The 26,763-nt window shown below is 39.4% G+C and overlaps 1 protein-coding gene across 2 annotated transcripts in view; it reads right to left on the reverse strand.

Annotated features, from left to right (window-relative positions):
* COX16 (cytochrome c oxidase assembly factor COX16) overlaps positions 1 to 26,763 on the reverse strand; it is a 131,069-nt gene that overhangs the window by 83,519 nt on the left and 20,787 nt on the right. Inside the window, exons 3-4 of one of the 2 annotated variants that reach the window (XM_082619705.1) lie at positions 16,232 to 16,294; positions 12,664 to 13,022 (exon numbers count right to left, since the gene is read on the reverse strand). In XM_082619705.1, the coding sequence (XP_082475831.1) occupies positions 12,906 to 13,022; positions 16,232 to 16,294 (180 nt within the window). In that variant the 3' untranslated portion in view covers positions 12,664 to 12,905. Of the gene's footprint in view, positions 1 to 12,663; positions 13,023 to 16,231; positions 16,295 to 26,763 lie in introns of those variants that run through there. The other variant, XM_082619706.1, reaches the window with a different exon arrangement.

Genomic DNA, 26,763 nt, shown 5'->3' on the forward strand with positions numbered 1-26,763 from the left:
GCCATGTCAACAGAACTACAGTGTCAAATATGGAGGAAAAAAAGAAAAGAAACTTATGATTTTCAAGTCTATCTTTGACACTGCCGAAAGTTACCTAAAAGATATAAATGATGATAGGATACTCCTGCTTTTGCCTTCAGTGTTCATTCTGATTTTCTTAGCAGGGAACATCAGGCTTCTTGTAATATGACTTTGACCCGACTTCCTGCCACTACCCCCTATTCACTCCATAACTCCATCCTGGAGGAGACACCATTCCTCAAGTATTCCATGAACTTCCGCTACTTCAAAATGCAGCTCCAAGGGAACCAGGATCATGAAGCCTCCCCTTCTCTGCAGGTGGTATAAGTTAATCCTTCCTCAGAAACCTGGACTCATATATATCACAAGGCACATATCATAGTCTGCTTATTTTTAATGTATAAAGTCGGTGACTTCACAATGCATTGATATAAACAACATGAAAAGAGGAGCCTTACTGTTTCAATCCCCAGCATCTAGAAAAGTCTAGAAGAGGTGAGTTGAGGTTTTACGGCCTCTGATTCTATACTGCCCATTAGAAGAGCCTGAACTATACTAAGTGGGGCCTGTTTGACATCCTTGGAGTTGCACACTTGGACTAAGCACACTCTCTAGGGCACAAAAATGGACAGCCACTGCAAAAAGGCTTAATACTTGTTGGGAAATGTTTCTGAAATTTTAGCACAGGATTGTTCAAAACAATCCTCTTCATAGCTGACTCCCTAGCTGCCTTTAATTTTACTTCTTTTGCTGCCCATGTGCCACATTCTACATTTCATCTGCCTGTTTGTGAAATGTAAGAACATCTGAAGGAAGGCTTTGGCTCCAATCAGATGCATGCCTCAGCCCAGCAGGCAGAGAGATACTTGTATGTAAGTCAGATCACGTCATTCTTCTGCTCAAAACCCTCCAACAGGGCTTCCCTGGTGGCGCAGTGGTTGAGAGTCTGCCTGCCAATGCAGGGGACACGGGTTTGAGCCCTGGTCCGGGAAGATCCCACATGCCACAGAGCAGCTGGGCCCGTGTGCCATAACTACTGAGCCTGCGCGTACGGAGCTTGTGCTCCACAGCAAGAGAGGCCGCAACAGTGAGGGGCCCGTGCACCGCGATGAAGAGTGGCCCCTGCTCGCCGCAACTAGAGAAAGCCCATGCACAGAAACGAAGACCCAACACAGCCAAAAATAAAAAAAATTTTAAAAAAAACCCTCCAACAGCTCACCATTAGCTTTAGAGAAAAGCCAAAGACTTTAAAATAGCCAGAAAGCCTATTATCTGTCCCTTCTTCCTCCCTTTACCTCTCACTTCATCTCTCCTGGTCCTCTCCCTCTGAATCACTTGGCTTCAGTACTACTTACCTCCTATGTTGCTCCAATCACACTCCCAATACAGGACCTTTGCGCTCGCAGTTTCCTCTGCTTGGAATCCACTTAACCCAGATATGCACATGACCAAGTTCCTTACTTACTTCAGATGTTTATTCAAATGTCATCTTTCCTATTTAAAATTTTAACCTGCTGTCCCTCCCCCTGTAGATTCCCAAATTCTGTCATCTTTCTTTACTTTTTTCCCTATAACACTCACCAGTTTCTAACATACCATAGAACTTAGTTATTTACATGTTTATTATGTCTACATCTGGCTGCTAGAATATCAGGTCCATGAGAGCAGGCATCTTCTTCTGTTGTTAACATTGTTGTATTCGAAATGGGAGAAATTCAGAACGTGGCCTGGCTCATAGTAGTCACGCCACGAACAGGTGTCACATTAATTAATCCTTGTCATCCCTTCTCTGCTGGAATTTGTCCGTAGTAGAAGCCCCCGATCTGCCTGACTGGTGACTTCCTAACATTTTATTCAGTCCAGGATCTCTAATGTTTTTGCTGCCAGTAAAGCATTTTGTGCCCTTCCTTAACCTCATGTGGTGATACAAACAAAAACTGATCAGCAATTGCTTTGCAAAATTCCCACAGTTGGGGACCGTTTTTAAGTCAGCCTCATCCTGACCAGCCTCAGACGAAATATTTCCATTCCTAGCGTATTTTTTCTTCATAGAACTTATTTTCACACTGTAACCATTGTGCCTATCAGGAATGTAACCCCTAGTACCCGGGTGTACTTTTGTGCATCACAATGTACCATAAAAATGATTTGAGCAAAGAGGCTGGAACCTGAATTTAAATCCGATATCCATTAGTGGATGAGCTCAAAGTGAACTTAAATGAGCCCATTCCCGGCAAAAATTCAATGAAAATCATGGTGAGTCAGGGTGTATAACCTTATAATTCATCTGATTTTTATGTTGCAGAGATTTAAGCTCAGGCTAATTCTCATTTCTAGAGAAACAAATTATAATTTGGCTCAGCACCAGGGATGCCCTCCAGTCATGGTATTACAGTTCCTTGTGCTAGGGATCACAGCTAAACCTGCTCTCAGATGTTGGAGGCAGGCAGCAGAGTTTGCCCAGCAAACCTTCAGAGACTTCCTCTCCTCTGCCTTGTCAAGTGCCAGGAACTAGTCTCCAAAAGAGAAGAACTGTTCTATGCTGGTACTCTTTTTCCAGTCCCCTCCCCTATGCCTCATTGTCTACCTGATGCGGCAGCACTGGAGCTTTGGGGCAGATATAGCCATGAGTGATGGTGGGTGGTCTGGAAATGGCAGTGTGAAATGTAATTTAAGAAACCAGCTCCATTGGCGGGGGGTGGGGTACATTTTCCATAACAGGTTAAAGAATAAATAGTCCCAGGACTTTGATTTCACTAGATATGGACTGGGATATGAAATGAAGTAAATGAGGCTTGGGATTTGGGAAGTGGAACCAGGTGGGTTGGAGGCTGAGAGGTAAATGCTCATTTTCTACCCATTACAAGTTCCAGCAAGACACCCACCTACCCCCCCCGCCACACACACACACAAGAGCACAGTGTCACAAGACCACAAGACATGTCAGCGAAATGAAATCCATTCCCTCCTTGAGGTCTGTGATCTGACACAGATCTGGGACAATCCCTAGAGATCTAATCGAGTCACTTAATGTTCAGGAAGATAATGAAATGGAGCCCAAGGAGGTTAAGGCTGATCCTGGGATCACACACTGGACTCTCTGCACACCTGGTGCTTACAGACATCACTCAGACGCAGATACGCTCTCCCTCACCCAGGCTTCGTACCCAGGGGACAAACACACTCCCTAACATTTATGTGTCCCTGACTTGTCTGTTTTTGTGGAGTCATAGAAAATATTGTACGTATGGCCACTGCCTTTCTCCTTGTTCACACACATCCATCCATTCATTCGACAAACATTCTTAGCACATGTTCACCTAGCATTGTTACAAATGCCAAAAGCATTGTACCAGCTCTCAGAGGCTTGTTTCCTCACCTACAGTCACAAATAGAGACATGCAGACTTTATCACCTTTGGGAAAAACATAATGCTTCCCACTCAACCCTTTAAACTGAGGGTGAACAGAAGGATTGTCTTCTACTGGTAGTCAGGGTAACTCAATTTCAGTCCAGAATCTTCCACTAACCAGCTGTGTGACCTTGGGCACGTCGCCTTTCTTCTGTGGCCTCATCTCTCTTTTTTGTAAAGTGAGGATCTGTGTCGAAAATGGGTGATCTTAAGCTTCTTTCTCAGTTTCACCTTCTCTAACTCTCTGACACTTTAATAAATGTAGGCCCTGTACCAGTTGTCAGAAAAGCTGAAGTTATTAGCTGGGGGAAATTGGTGAAGAACCTGGATTTTTTTTTTTTTTTTTTAGTGGACTGTAGGAGATAGTATTTTCTGAGGCTGCATCAGAAACAGTGGCCTGAGCCCGTGGGATGGTATAGCTTGGCCATCTGTACAGGCCTCTCTGGTCTTCACATACTACCACTTCAAAGAAAGGTCATGGTAAAAGTAATTAACGGAGCATAGCAAAGGAAGAAGGGGAAAAGGGTGACAACTGTGGCGGCTTCTTGTCCTTTTTTGATGGGGAAGGATGACGGAGACAGCAGGTAGGGGAGTGAAGGCTGCCCTTGAGGCCTTCACAGTGTTGTAAAATCCAAGGAACTGGTTAGGAGTAGACACCTTTACAAGGGTTTTGTCAAGATTTTTTCCAGTGTGTTTGAAAAGTGTCATAATCCAGTATAAGTAGTCTGCTCACTCAGGCCCCCTCCCATAAAAAAATCACCAAATAAGCCTTACAGAACCTCACTGCTGAACCTTTGCTAGCGAAGCGCTGGAATTTCTGCAAGTTGGACATCTTCTCCCACACAGTGTCCAGCGTAGGGTTTGGAGTTTCTTATCTTGTTCTCCCAGTGCCTGAGGAAAACTTTGATTTGCCCAAAAGAGATTCCCCAGGTCAAGGGAAAGGCTATTTGCAAGGACACTCTCCCTCCAGTGCACAGGAGTGAACACACCACTGGGCATACGATACAGACTGGTAACGTATACTGAGGGCAGGCCTCGGAGCTAACTCCCAGGGTTGCTGCCCAGGATGGCCTCTTCCCACTCAGGCATCCACTGGGGGGATGGGCTGGTGCGCTTGTGTGTGCGTGCATGTGTCTATATGTGTGTCAGTATGTTCGCGGAGCAGCAGGTTCAAGGACCAGCAGGAAGATTTGATTATGATTTCCTAGAGGCATCTGATGCAAAGGAGCCCTGGTTTCTTGTGGTTAATACACCTTGGCAAGGGGAGGGGAGCCAAGAAGGAATAGGAGAAAGGTGAGCACGAAGTGTGAAGGCAGAGGGATATAGATGAAGACAGAGAGTAGAGCCCAGCTCAGACAGAGGTGGTTGGCGCCTCCTAGAAGTACCAGATGTGGAAGATGTTCTCATCTGTAGTTTTGTTGTGGAACCCAGGGTATATGTGGCTTTCCTGGGCTGCAGGCATCAGCCACTCTTTGGAGAGGCAGCTCTACACAGGAGGACGCAGTAGCTGAAGTAGCCAAGGCAATTCACCCAGTCTGGAGTCTCCTGGTCTCACAGTAGGTAAAGGGACAATGCAGAGAGAGAGAACAAGGCAGAACTGATGACTATGGGACCCCTCTGGAGAGTGCACCCTGCACCAGAGCTGGACTTTACTTAAGAGGTGGACCCCCAAATTCAGTGCTGTGCTTAGCACACCCTCCAGTGGTGATGGCAGTGACTCCAAATCTTTCTCACACCAGGGTGATTTCTGTTGGGAACACCACAGACTACTTATGCCTCTCAACACTTTTGCCCTCAAATTCTAGTCTCCACTTTCCCAGTCTAGAGGAAATCGAAAATCCCATTTCAGAAACCTTTTGCCCACCTTCCTTCTATCATTTGGTGATGCTTCCAGCCGGTTAAATGTTGTTTAAGGGTCAAAAGGCAGAAAACAAACCAGGGAAATATTTTAGAAACAATTACCGGAAGCAGTGATTTAGGACAGAATATCTATCATCTGTAAACAGACTATTTTTCATCTACTGGTCAATAATAATAGCCACTCTTTTATCACCTATGTTCCCTTTCCTGAGTTCCTTACATACCTCACTTAGGTTAATTGACATCGACAACTACGAAACTCCAATTCACAGACAAGGTAACTGAGACTCAAGCGGGTTATGTAATCTGTATAAGACTTGTACACAGTTTGTAATCTGACAAACTGACAGAGCCAAGATTCCAGTTCAGGACTATCAATTTGCATGCTTTCCCACTGAACTTTGCTGTCTACAGAAGGGACAAGATTATAGATAGATCTTTCCTTTTTTTGTTTTAAATTTTCCTTCTAAACCTTTATTTCAACAATCAATTTTAATATAAAAAGCATTTATCATATAAAACAAGATTTGAGAAAAAACACAGAAACATGTTTGTTATTAATTTAATAGACTACTGAGCAATGCCGTTAAAATACTATCCTTGATGTGACATTTTGATAAGAATTTTTGTTGTTACTAATAATTCCTTCCTATTTAATAATAGCTAACATCTGTAGAGAGCTTTCTCTATGCATAATTATTGGCATCATTAGCTTGACATCAGTTAGCTCCCATCAACTCTATGATGTCTCTACTGTGATTATTATTCCCATTTTCCACATGAGGAAACTGAGGTACCAAGTAGATCTTCTTTCCAATATAATACTTGTGTATTTAATTTATAGACTATAACATTCCTCACTATGATTCCTCACTGGTTCCCTGTGGCAGAATGAACTTCTGGGGATGGGTGTTCTGGTTTGCAGGAGCTGGGGAAAAGTTAACTTGCTGTGCGCATGAGAGTAACGCGTTTGAAGTGAGATGGGGAGGAGGGAATGAGCTGGGAGGCAGAGCAAAAGAAGATCCAGAAAGATGAAAGACAGGGTCCATCAAGGCTGCGCCCTACAGAGGGAAATGACTAAGTGAGAAGAGGATATGGTACCCGTGACAGACTCTGTGGGAACCAGAAATTTATTAAGTGTATTTTTTGTTACTCTTTTGTTACTCTTTTGTTACTCTTTACTTTATGGTATGCAGTGTAAACATTCTCTTCTTTATGAAATCTTCAGTAAATTTTACATTGGTTACTAATACTTTGTGTCAGAAAGCTGAGTTTTCTTTAGGGTGGAGAACTCAAAGACAATGATAGAACATAACCAATCAACTATAAATTGAAATGCTCCCATGGATTCTCAAAGGCTTACTGTCTTAAATTGGTATATTCATTCCTTACCAGGAGCTTGGCAAGACCTTACAAGGAAAAAGAACTTGCACATCAGGTCAGCTCTGAAAGCATTGTCTTTGGTATTGTGGTGGAGAGAGGAGAGAGAAGAGGAGATCGGGCAGGATACTTAAATATTCTCTGCTCTTGAGGTTTACAGTCTTACCAAATCCTAATGCCACCCTAGAAGTGTCCTATACTCATATGAGTGCTGAACTCATTTATTAGTTACAATAATTTTTAGTGAATGCCTTAAAATGTTCTATATACAAGATCATGTCATCTGCAAACAGAGATAGCTTTACTTCTTCCTTTCCAATCTGGATGCTTTTTACTTTATTTTTTCCCCTCCTAACTGTCCTGGCTAAAACCTACCGCTCAGTGTTGAACAGCAGTGGTGACAGCATGCATTCTTGTCTTCTTTCTGATCTGTGGGGGAAAGCACTCCTTCTTTGCTATTAAACACGTTAGCTGTGAGGGGTTTGTCTGCTTTTTTGTTTTTATTTGTTTGGTTTTTTGTAGATGCCTTTTGTGAGTTTGAAGATGTTTCTTTCTATTCCTAGTGTGCTGAGTATTTTTTATCATAAAGAGGTGTTGAATTCTGTCAAGTGTTTTTCTGCATCTTGATATGATCATGTGGTTTTTGTCAATGCTATTGATAAGTCTCTTACATAATTTAAAAATATTAAATCAATACTGCATTCCTGAGATAAACCTCACTTGATCATGATGTATAATCCTTTCTATACATTACTGGATTCAGTTTGCTAGTCTTTTTTTGAGGATTTTTACATCTACAATTCATAAAAGATAGTGGAGTGTAACTTCCTTATGATGTCTTTGCCTGCTTTTTGTATCAGGATGATACCAGTTTCGTAGAATGAGTTGGGAAGTGTTCTGTCCTCTTCTTTCTTGCAGCTAAAGTTTGTGAATAATTGGTATTAATTCTTCTCTTGAATATTTGGTATTATTTGCCAATGAAGCTATTTGGGTCTGGGCTTTTCTTTGTGGGTATTTTTTAAATACTAATTCAGTTTCTTTATTTGGTATAGGTATATTCAGATTTATATTTCTTCTTGAGTCAGTTTTGATAATTTGCATCTTTCTAAAATTCATTTATTTAATCTAAATTATTTAACCTATTGGCATAGAATTGTTCATAGCACATTCCCTTATAGTTCTTTTTAAAAAATTTCTGTAAGGTTGCTAGTAATGTCCCCTTTTTCATTTTTGATGTGAATAATTTGTCTTTTTTTAATCTAAAGACTAAAAAAACAAAACTTTGGGTTTCATTGGTTTCTGTTGTTTTTCTATTCTCTTTCATTTACTCCTGTTATAATCTTTATTATTTACTTTCTTCTGCTTTTAGTTTTTTGCTTTTGTTTTGTTGCTCTTCTTTTTCAAATATGTTGAGGTAGAAAGTTATGTTACTAAATTTGAGATCTTTTTTTTTCTTTTGTAATATGGGTGTTTACAGCTATGCATTTCCTTCTAAGTACTGTTTAGATGCATCTCATAGTTTTGGTATGTTGTGTCTTTATTGTAATTCATCTCAAAGTATTTCTCATTTCCCTTGTGACTTCTTCTCAAATGGCCAGTTGGACATTTAATTACATTTAAGTTCCAGATACTTGCAAATTTCCAACATTTCCTTTATGGTTGATTTCTAATTTAGTTCCCAGGATGTTGTATGATTGAGATCCTTTTAAATTTACTGAGGCTTGTTTTATGGCCAGGCATAAGGTCTATCCTGGAGAATGTTCCAGGTACACTTGAGAATATGGATTCTGCTGTTGTCAGGTAGAGCGAGCCATAGATGTCTGTCAAGTTTAGCTGGCTTACAGTGTTCTTCAAGTCTTCTATTTACTTGATCTTCTGCTTAGCTGTTCTATCCATTATTGAAAGTAGGGTATTGAAGTCTCCAACTATTATTGTAGAGTTGCCTTTTCCTAAGTTGCCTTTTTGGCTTCCTGTATTACTGGGCTATGTTGTTAGTTGTATATATGTTTTATAATTGTTATATCTTATCTAGATTATCTTTTTTCTTTCTGTGTTTCAGATTTCATAATCAATTCGTCTTCATGTTACTCAAATCTTTCTTCTATACTCAAAACTACTGTTTTGCCTCTCTAGTGAATTTTTCATCCTGGTCATTGAGTTTTTCAACTCTGTAATTTCCATTTGTTTCTATTTTGTAATTTCTAATTCTTTATCAATGTTCTCTATTTGATGAATCATTCTCATCATATATGATTCTTTCCATGAAACTTTAGAATAAGTTTGTTTATATCCACAAAATAACTCACTAGAATTTTGACCGGGATTACACTGACCCTATATATCAGATTGTGAAGAACTGGGGTTTTTTTTTTTTTTTTTTTTTTTGGCTGCATTGGGTCTTCATTGCTGCATGCAGGTTTTCTCTAGTTGCAGCTAGTGGGGGCTACTCTTCGTTGTGGTGTGCGTGCTTCTCATTGCAGTGGCTTCTCTTGTTGCCGAGTACAGGCTCTAGGCACATGGGCTTCAGTAGTTGTGGCACGAGGGCTCAGTAGTTGTGGCTCACGGGCTCTAGAGTGCAGGCTCAGTAGTTGTGGTGCATGAGCTTAGTTGCTCCACGGCATGTGGTATCTTCCCAGACCAGGGATCGAACCCGTGTCCCCTGCATTGGCAGGAGGATTCTTAACCACTGCACCACCAGGAATGTCCCAAGAACTGGCATCTTAATATTGAGTCCTCCTAACCATGAACATGGCATATCACTCCATTTATTTAAATCTTCCTGGATCTCTTTCATCAGAGGGTTTGTAATTTTCTTCATTTAGATCTCATACATGTTTTGTTAGTTATACCAAAGGGTTTTTTTATGCTAATAAATGAAACTGTGCTTTTAATTTCAAATTCCAGTTGTTCATTGCTGGCATATAGGGAAGTGATTGACTTTTGTATATTAACCATGTATTCTGCATCCTTCTTTTAATTTCTTATTTGTTCCAGGTTGTTTCTGTTGATTCTCCAAGATATTCTCTTCTTTAGCTCATTGATGTGATGGATTACAGTAATTGATTTTTGAATGTTAAACCAGCCTTCTGTACCACCCCAGGTATACGTGGGATAAATCCCACTTGGTTGTGGTGTATAATTGTTTTTATACATTGTTGGATTTGACTTGCTAATAATTTCTTGAGGATTTTTGCATCTATCTTCATGAGTGATATTGGTCTATGGTTTTACTTTCTTGCAATGTCTTTGTTTGCTTTTGGTATTATGATAATGCGGACCTCAGAGAATGAGTTAGGAAGTATTTCCTCTGCTTGTATTTCCTGGAAGAGGTTGAAGAGAACTGGTATAAGTTCTTTCTTAAATATTTGGTAGAATTCACCACTGAACTCATCTGTGTTTGGTGCCTTCTATATTGGAAGGTTAATTATTGATTCAATTTCTTTAAAAGATATGGGCTTACTCAGATTACCTATTTCTTCTTGTGTGAGTTTTGGCAGATTGTGTCTTTCAAGGAATGAAATTTCAAGTAATTGAAAGGTAATGGAATTGATCCATTTTATCTAGGTTATCAAATTTGTGGGCATAAATTTGTTCATAATATTCCTTTATTATTCTTTAATGTTGTTACAGAGTCAATAGTGATGGCCCCTCTTTTATTTCTGGTATTAGTAATTTGTGTCTTCTCTCTTTTTCTTCTTAGTCTGGCTAGAGGTTTATCAATTGTATTGATCTTTTTAAAGAACCAGGTTTTGGTTTTGTTGATTTTCTCTACAGATTTCAGCTCTATTATTTCTTTTCTTCTGCTTACTTTGAATTTAAGTGATGCTTCTTTTTCTTGTTTCCTAAATTAGAAGCTTAGATTAATAAAGAGTTTTTTCCTAATACATGTATTCAATGCTTCTAATTTCCCTCAAAGCACTGCTTTTGCTGCACCCAACAAACTTTGGTAAGTTGTATTTTCAATTTCATTTAGCTCAAAATATTTTAAATTTCTCTATAGACTTCTTTGACATGTGTTATTTAAAAGTGTACTGATTCATCTCCAAGTATTTGGGAATTTCCAAGTAGCTTTCTGTTACTGATTTCTAACTTAATTTCATTGTGGTTTGAGAGTATACTTTGTATAATTTCTGTTCTTTTAAATTTGTTAAGGTGTGTTTTATGACCAAGAATATTGTCTTGATAAATGTTATGTGTGAGTTTGAGAAGAGTGTATTCTGTTGTTGTTGTATGAGGTATTCTAGAGATTTCAATTAGACCAGTTGATTGATGCTACTGCTGAGTTCAACTATGTTCTTACTGATTTTCTGACTGCTGGATATATCCATTTCTGACAGAGGGCGGTTGAAATCTCCAACAGTAATAGTGGATTCATCTATTAGTCTTTGCAGTTTTGTCAGTTTTTGCTTCATGTATTTTGCTGCTCTGTCATTAGGTACACATTAAAGATTGTTGTCTTCTTAGAGAATTGACTCATTTATCACTACGTAATGCTCCCTCTTTATCCCTGATAATTTTCCTTGCTTTAAATTTTAATTTTCCTACTTTGCCTGAATTAAATAGCTACTTCAGCTTTCTTTTGATTAGTGTTAACATGGTATATGTATCCTTCTCCCTCCTTTTTCTCCCTCCCTCAACCATATCTACTCTACTGATGACTACATCAAAGCATTCTTCATTTCTGTTCTATTGATATCCTTATGATTCCTTAGAACTTCCTTCTCTCTGCTTACATTACCCAACTGTCCATGCATGTTGTGTACTTTCTTCATTAGAGCTCTTAAGCATACTAACCATACTTATTTTAAATTCTCAGTATGATGATTCCAATCCCTGCCATTTATGAATCCGATTCTCTTGCTTAGTTTGTCTTTTCAAACTGTGCTTTTTGTCTTTTAGTGTGCCTTGCAGTTTTTGTTGTTGTGGAAAGTTGGACATGATAACCAGTTGGACTGTGTAAAAGAAACTCCAGTGAGTGGGCCTTTGGCGATGTGGCAGTAATGTGGAAAGCGAGGGGAACCTTCTATACTCTTTTGATTAGATCTTAGTCTTTTAGTGATCATGGGATCCTGGTATGTGACCTGCACAACTGCTTTTCAGTCTTACTCCCCACCCCTCTTCCTCCATTTAGGTGAGACAGAAAGGCTAGAGGGAGGCAGAGTTGGGTATTTCCCTTACGCCAGTTGGTTAGGCTCCGGTAAAACCCAGTATAATTAAGCTCTAACAAAATAGTTTCCTTTGAGACCAGGCTTTTGTTAAGTACAGAATTTGGAAGGCACATTTCAAAATGGTTACCTTCCCCTCCCCTTGTTAGAAGAACAAGATTTTTCTCTGACATTCACTGTGAGAACTTGGTGGGGTTCCAGGGAGTAAAAGTGTGTCCCTGGCCTGGTCCCCAAGAGTTTTTATCTCTCAGGTTAGTCCATGCTCAGTCTCTAATAATTAGTGAATTACCCTTTAGGTATTCCTATCTGATGCTGGGCCCAGAAGTGGTTTCCAGGTGTTTTCTCCTCCAGGTAAACTGTGATTCTTTATTATTTCTCTGTGTCTCAAATTTTCAGGGTGATGGTTTTGTCCTGTACCTCAGTTCTCTCATGGATCAAAGCATCCTGTTTTCAGTTTTTCAGCATTTTTCTTTCTTTTTTTTTTTTGTATATTAGGATGGAAGTTATGACCTCATGATTTTTGCTTTAACTTGGAGCAATAAAACTTTCTTAATGCATTTTAATAATATCAACACCATCATCAGGTGATGCTTTGGAGACTGATTAGCCTGACATGTGAGGTATTACCAATAAAACCAAGGCTCTTACCAGACTGATCAACATTATTTTCCACATAGGTCTGACATAAAATCCTGCTTGATGTTACTGTGAAAATTTGGAACCAGACCTATTATTCTCATTAGGAATCAGACTGCCCTACTGGCTGGGGGAAAAGAAATATGGGTGGGTACCTGGGAGTAGAATAAATGACACTCTTTAAGTGGCAGTATTCACACTTTTATTGAGCAGTAAAAAATATATGTGATCAACATTGTTACTTTCATTTGCAAATAAAAGAGTTGGGAAGTATAGAAACCTGTACTCAACTTTTTATCAAGAGTACTTATCATCAAATTACTCCCATCCAGGCTTCTGCAGGTCTGTAATTTTCTTTCCAATGGATAGGAGTATGTGGTGGGAATTCCAGTTGATAACATTTTTATTAAAAAAAAAAAGAATCAGCATAGTCAAGTTGTCTTAGTGTTACGGATTTCTGGACTTTGTCCTTGGAGGAGGTCAGGATCTTCCCAAGGCCTGGGTCCTCGAATATTCTTCCAGTCCTCAAAAGTGGAGTCCTTTATTTTCTATAGAGCCACAAATATTAGAGGATAAATATTAGTATAGGAGCCCTGTGGGTTCGATTAGGACCTCAATGAATGAATGAATAAATGAGTAGAAAGAATTCAATAGGCCCTCACTTGTAATTCTAGTAAATAACTGCATATCAAGCTTAATAATGAAAGAAATGTCGTATTTCTTAGGACTTAAAATTTTTCTTACTTCCTATTGATGTTACTGCCTATCTTTCCCATCATCAGAATTAAACTATTAAAACAGAAAAACTCTGTATTTTTTAAAATTTATTTTATTAAATTATACTTTATTTACAATGTTGTGTTAATTTCTGCTATACAGCAAAGTGATTCGGTTATACATATATAGGTATATACACACACATACATTCTTTTTCATATTCTTTTCCATTATGATTTATCACAAAATACTATAGTTCCCTGTGCTATACAGTAGGACCTGGTTGTTTAGTTTGCATCTGCTAATCAAAAACTCCCAATCCATCCCTCCCCCATGCTCCCCCTTGGCAGCCACAAGTCTGTTCTCTATGTCTGTGAGTCTGTTTCTGTTTTGTAGATGTGTTCATTTGCATCATATTTTAGATACCATAATAAGTGATATATCATATGGTATTTGTCTTCCTCTTTCTGATTTACTTCACTTAGTATGATAATCTCTAGGTCCATCCATGTTGCTGCAAATGGCATTATTTCATTCTTTTTCATGATTGAGTAGTATTCCATTGTATATATTAATATGCACCACATCTTCTTTATCTATTCATCTGTTGATGGAAATTTAGGTTGTTTCCATGTCTTGGCTATTGTGAATACTGCTGCTATGACATAGGGGTGCATGGATCTTTTAGAATTATAGTTTTCTCCAGATATATGCTCAGGAATGCTGGATCACATGGCAACTCTATTTTTAGTTTTTTGTGGAACCTCCATACTGTCTTCCATAGTGGCTACACCAATTTACATTCCCACCAACAGTGTACAAGGGTTATCTTTTCCCTAAACCCTCTTCAGCATTTGTTATTTGTAGATTTTTTAAATGATGGCCATTCTGACCTCTGTGAGGTGGTACCTCATTGTAGTTTTAACTTGCATTTCTTGAATAATGTACATGTTTTATTTTTGAGAGCACAAAGAAAGTGAAGAAGCTGGGAAAACAAAACTCCAGGTCCGAATGCTAATCCAGCATAATAATGACTAGCATGGGTTAACATGGGTCATGGCAGTAAATGAAGAGAACAAAAGTGGAGACTCTAGAGTCTGCTAGAAGGAATAGAGACCAAGATGATTTGTTCTGCACCTAAGAAATGAGCCTGGGCTTAAGAATGAAAAGATATTCCCCATAGCTGCCATGAGCAAAGCTCTTTTGGGGCAATAAAAACTAGCTTCAACCACAGTTTGGATCACCATATCTTTAGTTACTGTGAAGTGTCTCTCAAGCACAGGAATGAAAATAGGAAAAAAGGGAAGAACATAAACCTTTCTTTACCCTTCTGACACCACTCTGACAGTAACTTTCATATATCTGCTTTGGTTATTCTGGAATAATTAAGTGAACAAAATAGAAAAAGAAACACAGAGAACACAGGATAGCTTTTATTCAGAGACAGGGAAAATGATATCAATTTACCTTGACACTTGGATACTAAGCATTACTGTTTTACTAACAAGCTATATAACCCCAGGCTAGTGATTTGAGCTATCTGGGCACTAATTCTCTCAAAAGTAATAATGAAAAGGCTAGACCAAATGGTCTATATGATTTCTTCAGCTCTCAATCTCTACGGCTTCTAAAAGAACTTTAACGAACGTCCACTCCCAGACAAACCCTCCATAGCTATATATTGAGAAGTAGCAAATTAGAGGTTTTGACAAGATAATGGTGAAACAGTAAATGAACCATTCTCTAAATTTCACTTACAGTTTTACCAGGAGTTTACTAAATCTACATAGATGAACAAAATTCTACTAATTTAGTGTTCAAGAACAGAGTAAATTATTTTCAAGTATAGTTATGAAATGATACAAAGTTATAAAAAGGTTTTAAGAAAGAATAATGGCCTTCACTCAGATAACATAAGACCTATATGCTCAAGAGAATTTGAGAATATTTCTTAAATGGGATGCAAGGTTGGCAGAACAACTTCATGCAAAAGTGGTCCAGTCCCAAACTAAACTAAAAAACAACAACAATAAAACAAAAACAAACAACAACAAAAAAGTGGTCTAGTCTTAAGCTCTGACAAGGTCCTCTGGGTAAACAATTTGGAGACTGAATGCCACAAAATTTTAGGGGTTTAGGAAACATCAAAACCTTTCTACAGATCCTCCCTTATGAAGCATAAAATCAAGCTCAAAATGATCAGCCAATGATTGAAATGCTAAAATGAGAATCAACACCCTTCACACGTCTCTTCAATGTATATTATTCACAAGTCCACCTTTCAATCAAAAATGACCAAACATGAAAAGAAATGGGAAAATATGATCAGAGATGGAGAACACCCTCTCTCTCCACATCCTATAATAAAACACGCTATTAAGTTCTTTGATTTCGTTAATAAGATAGGTGGAAAATGATACCTCGTTATAATTTTAATTAACATTCCTATTATAAGTTGAGCATCTCTTTATCTGTTTAAAAATGATATTCATTTCCTTGTCTCTGAACTCATTACATGCTCTGCCCATGTTCCTACTGATCTAGTGAGTTGTTGAAATTTTCCATACTGATTCGCTCTTCATATTTAAATAAATTAATTCATCGTGTTAAGATAAACAATATTTTTAGAATTTCACATTTAACTAGTAACTTTATATACACTATTTTTTTTAGGTTGAACTCTTGAATTTTTATGTATGAATTCTGCAATCTTTACTTTTAAAGCTTCTGGGTTTCCTATCATATTTAAATAGGCTTTTCTGACTCAAGACCACTAAAAAGAATCTTCATTGTTTCCTCTAGTACTTTTAGCCTTTTGTTATTTTATCTTTAAATTCTTGATCCATCTAGAATATGGATATGAAACAGTATATGAAATATAGATCCATCTTTATTTTCTTTTCAAACGACTACATACTTGTTCCAATAACATATATTTAAGGTAAATATTTTTCTCCTGTACTGATAATAATTTGAATTTACCTTAAAGCCGACAGAACCAGCCACTGACTAGGAAGATGGCTACATGAGCATACTGTACCTCATACTCTGATTCCAGTGACACTTTATTCATTTTCAGTTTTTTTTCTAACTCAGGATCAATCTGTAGAAAAGAAAAAGCAGCCATACGTTATTTAAGTCTGTTAGATCCCATTTTCAATTTAAAAACATAATATACGGCATGGCTGGGACGGCATGGCAAATTACAAAAACATGGGAGGATCTCCACAAACCATACCATTGCGTACTGATAACTAACACAGCAGTACCACCACGACCACAACTAACAGCAGCTGATATGTTCTGAGGACTTGGTACATGCCACGTACTTTGGCATGTATGACCTCCTTTAATCCTCAGAAACTCCTATGACATAAGCATTAGCAGTATGATCAAAGCACGGATAATGGAATACAGGGAGTTTGAATACCTTGTCCAAGAGGCAGAGCTTGGCTTTGAGCCTTGGCCCTCTGCCTCTGCCTGTCTATGCTACCAACCACCACACTAAATTATGTTATTACATAGAATCACTACAAAAGTACTAATAAATGTAACACTGCTCTTGAAGACAAAAAAGAACATTCTCTATACACCAGAAATTTAAAAGTTAGCTATGAAAAAATTAGACAGGATTCCATAGTGGTAAACAGAAACTGATGCCACGTTACCTGTGTGTAGCAAAGTCTTTAGGAAAGGAGAATGTGATTGCTGAAATTAATTAACAACCATTGCCATCAACAAAACCCAAATTAAATTCAGTGGAATAGCTGAATAATGACTAAACACAGCTTAAGACCAAAGTAGTACACAAGAAACACAACCTGAGGATTCCACTAGAAAGATGCACAAACACATGGGATAAATGAAAGAAAAGGCATATTATGAAAGCTAGATCCAAAATAGGTCTATTAGGGGTTTCAGAATTACAGAATAAAGAGAATGGAGGAAGGACAATAACTAATCAACAATTAATGAATAATATATTAAAAATACATGATTCCGCAGACTGAAAGAGCACAATAAAAAATAACCACAACAGGAATTCCCTGGTGATCCAGTGCTTAAGATTCATTGATTTCACTATTGTGGGCTGAGGTTCAATCCCTGGTCAGGGACCTAAGACCCCATAAGCCATGAGGCGCAGCCAAAATAAGTAAATAAATAAAATTTTAAAATAACCACAACAAAACAAAGACAGCCCACTCTTAATCAACTAATAGTAAAGCCTTGGGATATTAAGGATAAAAAGAAAATCTCAAAAGTAAAAAGAGTGAAAAGACAAAGGGATGAGGATTAGAAAAAAGACTGTTCATCAGCGACTTAAAACGCTAAAATAAAATGAAATTATATCTACAATGTTGATATTAAAAGGATTACTTGGAACCTCAGTTTTTTTTGTTTTGTTTTTTTGCAGTACGTGGGCCTCTCACTGCTGTGGCCTCTCCCGCTGCGGAGCACAGGCTCCAGACATGCAGGCTCAGCGGCCATGGCTCACGGGCCCAGCCGCTCCGCAGCATATGGGATCCTCCCGGACCGGGGCACGAACCCATATCCCCTGCATTGGCAGGCGGACTCTCAACCACTGTGCCACCAGGGAAGCCCTGAACCTCAGTTTTTTTTTTTTTTTTTTTTTTTTTTTGGTTACGCGGGCCTCTCACTGTTGTGGCCTCTCCCCCTGCGGAGCACAGGCTCCGGACGCACAGGCTCAGCGGCCATGGCTCATGGGCCCAGCCGCTCCGCGGCATGTGGGATCCTCCCGGACCGGGGCACGAACTCGTGTCCCCTGCATCGGCAGGCGGACTCTCAACCACTGCGCCACCAGGGAAGCCCTGAACCTCAGTTTTATTTTGACTATTTTCTCTCTTCTTTCTCGGCTTCTACTTGATTGGGTTTTTCTCAATCGGTGTTTTGAGTGGTGGAAATACATACAAACATATCAACAATCTCAGTAACTGCTGAACTCGTCTATTAACTAATAAAGATTTTCTGACTGACATTTTTAGAAATCCAGTTATATATTACTTACAAAAAATGCACTTAAAAAAAAAGAATGAAAACACAAGGTTGAAGCTGAGGTTACAAAAAATGATACACTACACACACACACACACACACACACAACTGGTGGGGGCAGGAGGATCAATACATAACAATATTTTTAATGGACAAAACAGAATTCAAGGCAAACAGCATCAAAAAGGAACATTTAGGACTTCCCTGGTGGTCCAGTGGTTAGGACTCCGCGCGATGCACGGGTCCAAACCCTGATTGGGGAACTAGGATCCTGCATGCATGAGGCACGGCCAAAAAAAAAAAATCAATATTGGAAAATGGAACAATTTTTAAAGAAAATGTTAGAATTATTAAATATTATGTGACTATACTGCTTTGAAATGTATGCAGCAAAATGGATAAAAATTTAAGAAATAAACACACAAAACATCCTAAAGGAGCTTAACATACCTCTCCCAGAAACTAACTGATCAAAGAGATTATAAATAAGATTACTGAAGATGAGTAAAATGATTAACAAGTTCTTTCTAATAGATATATACAGAATTTTGAGCCCAGCAAATTTGGATTGCTATTTTCTCCTCAAACACACAAAATATTAATAAAAATTAAACTTATTATAGGGCATAATGGAAAACTAGGCAAATTCACATATAAAAAATCATCATATATAACATATTCAATGACTACAATCGATAATATTTAAAATCAATAGCAAAAAGATAACTGCAGAAAGAATCCATATATAAGGAAGCTGAAAACGTTTTAAAATACATTAACATATTAGAGAAGAAATCAAAATGAAAATTACAAAGTATTTACAAGTGAAGAGCCATCTGTTGCATGATCTTTTTCATTCTAATAGGTTTAATCTTCTTGTGTATAAAATTTCTTGGTAGAGAACATTTCATCTGCACATAATGACATTTTCACTCCTTTCTATCTAAACCCACTTAGTTCAGATTAGCTCAAGATAGCAGAGTGAAAGGACGTGAGCTCACCCCCTTCTTACAAAAATACCAAAATCACTACTGCAGAATAACCATCAACAAAAAAACACAGGAACCTACTAAAAATGATACCCTACATCCAAAGACAAAGAAGCCACAACAAGATGGTAGGAGGGGGCGCAATCGTGATAAAATCAAACCCCATACCCACCAGATGGGTGACCCACAAACTGGAAAATAATTATACCACAGAAGTTATCCCACAGGAGTGAAAATTCTGAGCCCCTAGTCAGGCTTTCCAGCTTGGGCGTCCGGCAATGGGAGAAGGAGTCCCAAGAGAATCTGGCTTTGAAGGCCAATGGGGTTTGATCACAGGACTTCCACAGGTCTGGGGAAAACAGGAACTCCACTCTTGGAGGGCACACATAAAGTCTTGAGGGTACCAGGACCCAGAGGAAAAAAGCAGTGACCCCAGAACAGACTAGGCCAGACCTACCTGCTAGCATTGGAGGGTCTTCTGGGGAGGCAGGGGGTGTCTGTGGCTCAGTGCGGGGACAAAGACACTAGCAGCAGCAGTTCTGGGAACTACTCATTGGCATGAGCCCTCCCAAAGGCCACCATTACCACCAAACAGCCTGTAGGCTCCAGTGCTGGATCACCTCAGGCCAAATAACCAACGGCATGGGAACAGAGCCCTGCCCATCAGCACACAAGTGGCTTAAAGTCTCCCTGAGCACAGCCCTGCCCACCAGAGGGACAAGACCCAGCTCCCCACCACTGGGCACCAGTCCCTCCCATCAGGAACCCTGCACAAGCCTCTTAGACAGCCTCATCCACCAGAGGGCAGACAACAGAAGCAAGAACTACAATCCTGCAGCCTGTGGAATGGAAATTGCATTCAGAGAAATTCAGTCAAAACAAGAAGGCAGAGGAATATGTCCCAGATGAAGGAACAAAATGAAACCCTAGAAGAAAAACTAAGTGGAGTGGAGATAGCCAACCTACTAGAAAAAGAATTCAGAATAATGACAGTGAAGATGATCCAAGATCTTGGAAAAAGAATAGAGGCAAGGATTAAGAAGATGCAAGAAATGTTTAACAAAGACCTAGAATAATTAAGAACAAACAGAGATGAACAATATAACTGAAATGAAAAATACATTCGAAGGAATCAGTAGTACAGTAAGTGAGTCAGAAGAATGGATAAGTGACCTGAAAGACAGAATGGTGGAAATCACTGCCATGGAACAGAATAAAGAAAGTAGAATGAAAAGAAATGTAGACAGTCTAAGAGACCTTTTAAATGCACCAACATTCCCAGTATAGGGGTCCCAGAAGGAGAAGAGAGACAGGACCTGAGAAAATATTTGAAGAGATAATGGCTGAAAACGTCACACAGTCATCCAAGTCCAGGAAGCACAAAGAGTCCCAGGCACATAAACCCAAGGAGGAACACGCCAAGACTCCTAGTAATCAAATTGACAGATACTAAAGACAAAGAAAAAATATTAAAAGTAACAAGGGAAAAACAACAAATAACATACGAGGGAACTCCCAGAAGGTTATCAGCTGATTTCTCAGCAGAAACTCTGCAGGCCAGACGGTAGTAGCACAATATACTGTATTTAGAGTGATGAAAGGGAAGAACCTACAACCAAGAATACTCTACCCAGCAAGCCTCTCATTCAGATTTGATGGAGAAATCAAAGGCTTTACACACCCCAGTGTTCACTGCAGCACTATTTACAATAGCCAGGTCATGGAAGCAACCTAAATATTCATTGACAGATGAATGGATAAAGAAGATGTGGTACATATGTACAATGGAATATTACTCAGCCATAAAAATGAATGAAATTGGGTCATCTGTAGAGACGTGGATGGACCTAGACACTGTCATACAGAGTGAAGTAAGTCAGAAGGAGAAAAACAAACATTGTAAATTAATGCATATTTGTGGAATCTACAAAAATGTTACAGATGAACCAGTTTGCAAGGCAGAAACAGAGACACAGAGGTAGAGAACAAACATATGGACATCAAGAGGGGAAAGGGTGGGTGGGATGAATTGGGAGATTGGGACTAACATATACACACTAATATGTATAAAATAGATAACTAATGAGAACCTGTTGTATAGCACAGGAAACTCCACTTTGCTGTAGAGAAGAAACAAACAACACTGTAAAACAACTATATCCCAATTAAAAAAAAAAAAAAACTTTACAGACAAGCAAAAGCTAAGAGAATTCAGCGCCACCAGACCAGCTCTGCAACAAATGCTAAAGGAACTTCTCTAGATGGGAAAGAAACCAGAAAGTTAAAACAACCTTGTACCTATATAGACTGCTATATCAAAACCTCACAGGAGGGATTTCCCTGGTGGCAGAGTGATTAAAAATCCACCTGCCAATGCAGAGGACATGGGTTCAAACCCCGGTTTGGGAAGATGCCACATGCCACAGAGCAACTAAGCCCATGTGCCACAATTACTGAGCCTGTGCTCTAGAGCCCATGAGCCACAACTACTGAAGCCTGTGCACCTAGAGCCTGTGCTCCGCAACAAAAGAAGCCACTGCAATGAAAAGCCTGCACACCACAACAAAGAGTAGCCCCCGCTGGCCACAACTAGACAAAGTCCGTGCACAGCAACAAAGAACCAATGCAGCCAAAAATAAATAAATAAGTTAATTAATTAATTAAAGACAAAAACAAAAAAACCTCATGGGAACAGCAAACCCCAAAACTATAATAGATACACACACAAAAAAGAAAAAGCAACCCAAACAGAACAATAAAGATGGCCATCAAACCACAAGAGAACAAAAGAGGAAGGGAAGAAAAAAGACCTCCAAAAACAAACCCCAAACAATTAAGAAAATGGCAATAGCAATTTACATATCAATAATTACCTTCAATGTAAACAGATTAAATGCTCCAACCAAAAGACATACACTGACTGAATGGATACAAAAACAAGACCTGTATATATGCTACTTACAAGAAACCCACTTCAAACCTAGGGACACATACATTCTGAGAGTGAGGGGATGGAAAAAGGTATTCCATGCAAATGGAAATCAAAAGAAAGCTGAAGTAGCAATACTCATATAAGGCAAAATGGACTTTAAAATAAAGACTGTTACAAGAGACAAAGGACACTACATAATGATCAAGGGATCAATCCGAGAAGATATAACAATTGTAAATACATATGCACCCAACATAGGAGCACCTCAATATATAAGGCAAATACTAACAGCCATAAAGGGAGAAATCGATGGTAACACAATCGTGGGGGACTTTAGCACCCCACTTATATCAATGGACAGATCATCCAGACAGAAAATAAAAAAACACAGGCCTCAAAAGACACATTAAACCAGATGGACTTAATTGATATTTAACAATAATTCCATTCAAAAGCAGCAGAATACACATTCTTTTCATGTGCACATGGAACATTCTCCAGGATTGACCACATGCTGGGCCGCAAAGTGAGCCTCGGTAAATTTAAGAAAACTGAAATCATATCAAGCATCCTTTCCAACCACAATGCTATGAGATTAGAAATCAACTACAAGAAAAAAAACTGTAAAAAACACAAACACGTGGAGGCTAAACAATATGCTACTAAACCACCAATGGCTCACTGAAGAAATGAAAGAGGAAATCAAATAATACCTAGCGACAAATGAAAACAAAAGCACAATGAATCAAAACCTATGGGATGCAGCAAAAGCAGTCTAATAACCAATGCGGTGGGAACACAGCCCCACCCATCAGCACACAAGTGGCTTAAAGTCTCCCTGAGCACAGCCCTGCCCACCAGAAGGACAAGACCCAGCTCCACCCACCACTGGACGGGAACTGGCCCCTCCCATCAGGAAGCCTGCACAAGCCTCCTAGACAGTTTAGAGCAATACAATCTTACCTCAGGAAACAAGAAAAATTTCAAACAACCTAACCTTACAGCTAGAGCAACTAGAGAAAGAAGAACAAACAAAACCTAAAGTTAGTAGAAGGAAAGAAATCATAAAGATCAGAGCAGAAATAAATGAAATAGAGATGAAAAAAACAATAGCAAAGATCAATGAAACTAAAAGCTGGTTCTTTGACAACATAATACAATTGATCAACCTTTAGCCAGACTCATCAAGAAAAAAATGGAGAGGACTCCAATCAGTAAAATTAGAAATGAAAAAGGAGAAGTTAAGATGGACACCACAGAAATATAAGGATCATAAGAGACTACTACAAGTGACTATATGCCAATAAAATGGACAACCTGGAAGAAACAGATAAATTCTTAGAAAGGTAGAAGCTCCCAAGACTGAACCAGCAAGAAACAGAAAACATGAATAGCCCAATCACAAGTACAGTAAGTACCCTACATACGAGCCTTCAAGTTGCTATCTTTCAAAGATGCAAACTTATGTTCACATGTCTAATCACATAAGTTACTTCACGTGTCTGGTCTACATTGTCACATGCATGCATCCTCTACAAGTGGTTGTGCATTTGTGTACCTTACTATACAGTACTGTATAGAGTACAGTAGTACAGTATCTTTATTTCAAGCCCAGGATGTCTGGAAGCAAGTGTAAAAGGAGCGGGTGATGTAGCCGGCACTGCTAAGAAGTGCCAAGAAATAACAATGGAAACAAAAGTGAAAAAAATTGAGAGTGAAGCGAGGAGAAAAGATGGTAGACGTCACTTGTTATAACATGAATCATTCAACCATTGGCACAATTCTAGAGAACAAAGACAAGATCATGGAATATGAGAAGTGTGCTGTGCCGATGATGTCGACAATAATATCGAAGAAGTGTGCAAGAATGATGGAAAAGATGGAGAAACTTCTCAGTGTATGGATGCAGGATCAGCAACAGTGTTGAGTCCCACTCAGCTTCATGCTGATTCAAGACAAAGCTAAAAGCCTTTACAAAGACTTGAAAAAGAAACACAGCAAAGAATCAGAGGGCACATCTTTTAATGTCAGCAATGGCTGGTTTCACTGGTTCAAGGTTAGAGCCAAACTTCAAAATGTAAAAGTAAGTGGCAAGGCAGTGAGTGCAGATATGGTAGCTGCCTGGCAATTTCCTCAAATTCTTTGAGAAATTACTGATGAAGGCGTGTATTTAACAGAGCAGGTTTTTAATGTGGATGAGATAGTACTGTACTGGAAGAGGACGGCAGGCCAAAGTTACATCAGTAAGGAGGAAAAGTTAATGCCAGGCTATAAAGCAGCAAAGGGCAGACTAATTCTGTTGTTTAGTGGCAGTGCTTCCTGCAATATGAAGCTGAAGGCTCTCTTAGTTTATCATTCAGAGAACCCAAGAACCCGTAAAAACAAAGCCAAGGGATCTCTTCCTGTTGTGTGTAAGAGTAACCCCAATGCCTGGGTTACACAGGCCATTTTCTAGGACTGGTTTTTCCACCACTTTATCCCAGAGGTAGGGAAATATTGCTTGGAGAAGGACATCCCATTTGACATTCCTTTGCTGCTTGACAGTGCTCGGGGCCAACCCCCATCCATGGATGACTTTCATCCCAACGTCAAAGTAGTGCATCTGCCACCAAATACTATATTGTTCATCCAACCTATGGACCAGGGAGTTACAGTGACTTTCAAGAAATATTATTTACATCACACTTTTCGCAGTAAAGGCGAGTGACAGGAATCCAGAACAACCTTGTGACAATTTTGGAAGGACTACAACACCTACAAGGCCATAAAAACACTGACTTTGCATGGCGTGAGCTTACGGCCATCACCATGAATAGGGTTTGGAAGAACCTCTGACTGCAGTTTGTTCACGATTTTCGTGGATTTGAGAAGGTGGATGAGGAGCCCAAAGAGGTCTTCAGCAACGTAGTGACCCTAAGCAAGAAGCTGGAGCTAGATCTGCAACAGGACGGCTTCACTGAATTCCTTGCTGTGCAACACAAGGAGCTTAGAGTACTAATGAAGACCTGATGGAATTGGAGGCCCAAAGAAAGGACAAAGAGAGACAAGAGGAAGAAGTAACTGAAGAACCGAAGAGATTCAAGGGGATTTTCTTTATTTGAGGAGGCACTGTTAGGTTTGGAGGCATAGGACCCAAACATAGAATGGTGCACGAAGGTTGCAGCAGACCTTCAGAATTCAGTCCAGTGCTACCGTATCATCTATGACAAGAAAAAAAGAGCTACTACCCAGACATCAATGGATCGTTTTTTCAAGATGGTGGATAGAACTGAATCCAGCAAGGAACCCGAACCTGTGCCATCAACATCAGGTGTGAGTGAAACTGCACCTTGCCCTCCATCTCCTACTGCTGATGATCTTCCTCCTATTGCTCTACCATCGCCCCCCTCCTCTCCCTCCTCCAGTCAGTAACTCTTCTTGCCTGTTCACTTGATGCCAGCCCCTGTATGTCAGGTGTTGTACTGCACTACTGTACTTTTCAAGGTACTGTACCGTAAGATTAAAAATGCTGGGGCTTCCCTGGTGGCGCAGTGGTTGAGAGTCCGCCTGCCGGTGCAGGGGATACGGGTTCGTGCCCCGGTCTGGGAGGATCCCACATGCCGTGGAGCGGCTGGGCCTGTGGGCCATGGCCACTGAGCCTGCGCGTCTGGAGCCTGTGCTCCGCAACGGGAGAGGCCACAACAGTGAGAGGTCCACGTACCGCAAAAAAAAAAAAAAAAAAAAAGAAAATGCTTTATTTTTTTGAGATGTTTGATTTTTACGTATTATTTGTGGGAAAAGTATTATAAACCTATTACAGTACAGTACTATATAGCCGACTGTGTTAGTTGGGTACCTAGGCTAACTTTATTGGACTTACGAACAAATTGGACTTACAGATGCACTCTTGGAACAAAACTCGTTCATGTGTAGGGGACTTTGTACTGAAATTGAAACTGTGATTGAAAAACTCGCAACAAACAAAAACCCAGGACCGTATGGCTTCACAGGCGAATTCTATCAAACATTTAGAGAAGAGTTAACACCTATCCTTCTGAAACTGTTCCAAAAAAATTGCACAGGAAGGAAAACCCCCAAACTCATTCTATGAGTCCACCATAGCCCTAATACCAAAACCATACAAAGATACCACAAAAAAAAGAAAATTACAGGCCAATACCACTGATGAACACAGACACAAAAATCCTCAACAAACTACTAGCAATCTGAATACAGCAATACATTAAAGGATCATACACCATGATCAAGTGGGATTTATCACAGAGATGCAAGGATTTTTCAGTATCCACAAATCAGTCAGTGGGATACACCACATCAATAAACTGAAGAATAAAAACCAAATGATCATCTCAATAGATGCAGAAAAAGCTTTTGACAAAATTCAGCACCCATTTATGAAAAACACTCTCCAGAAAGTAGGCATAGAGGCAACCATACCTCAACATAATAAAGGCCATATACTACAAACCTACAGCTAATATAATACTCAGTGTTCAAAAGCTAAAAGCAGGGATTTCCTTGGTTGTCCAGTGGGTAAAACTCCGCACTCCCAATGTAGGGGGCCCGGGTTCAATCCCTGGTCAGGGAACTAGATCCCGCATGCATGCCGCAACTAAGAGTCCGCATGCCACATCTAAA

This window comes from Mesoplodon mirus, assembly GCF_964341445.2.
Source record: "Mesoplodon mirus genome assembly, chromosome: 4".
Classification (NCBI taxonomy): domain Eukaryota; kingdom Metazoa; phylum Chordata; class Mammalia; order Artiodactyla; family Ziphiidae; genus Mesoplodon; species Mesoplodon mirus.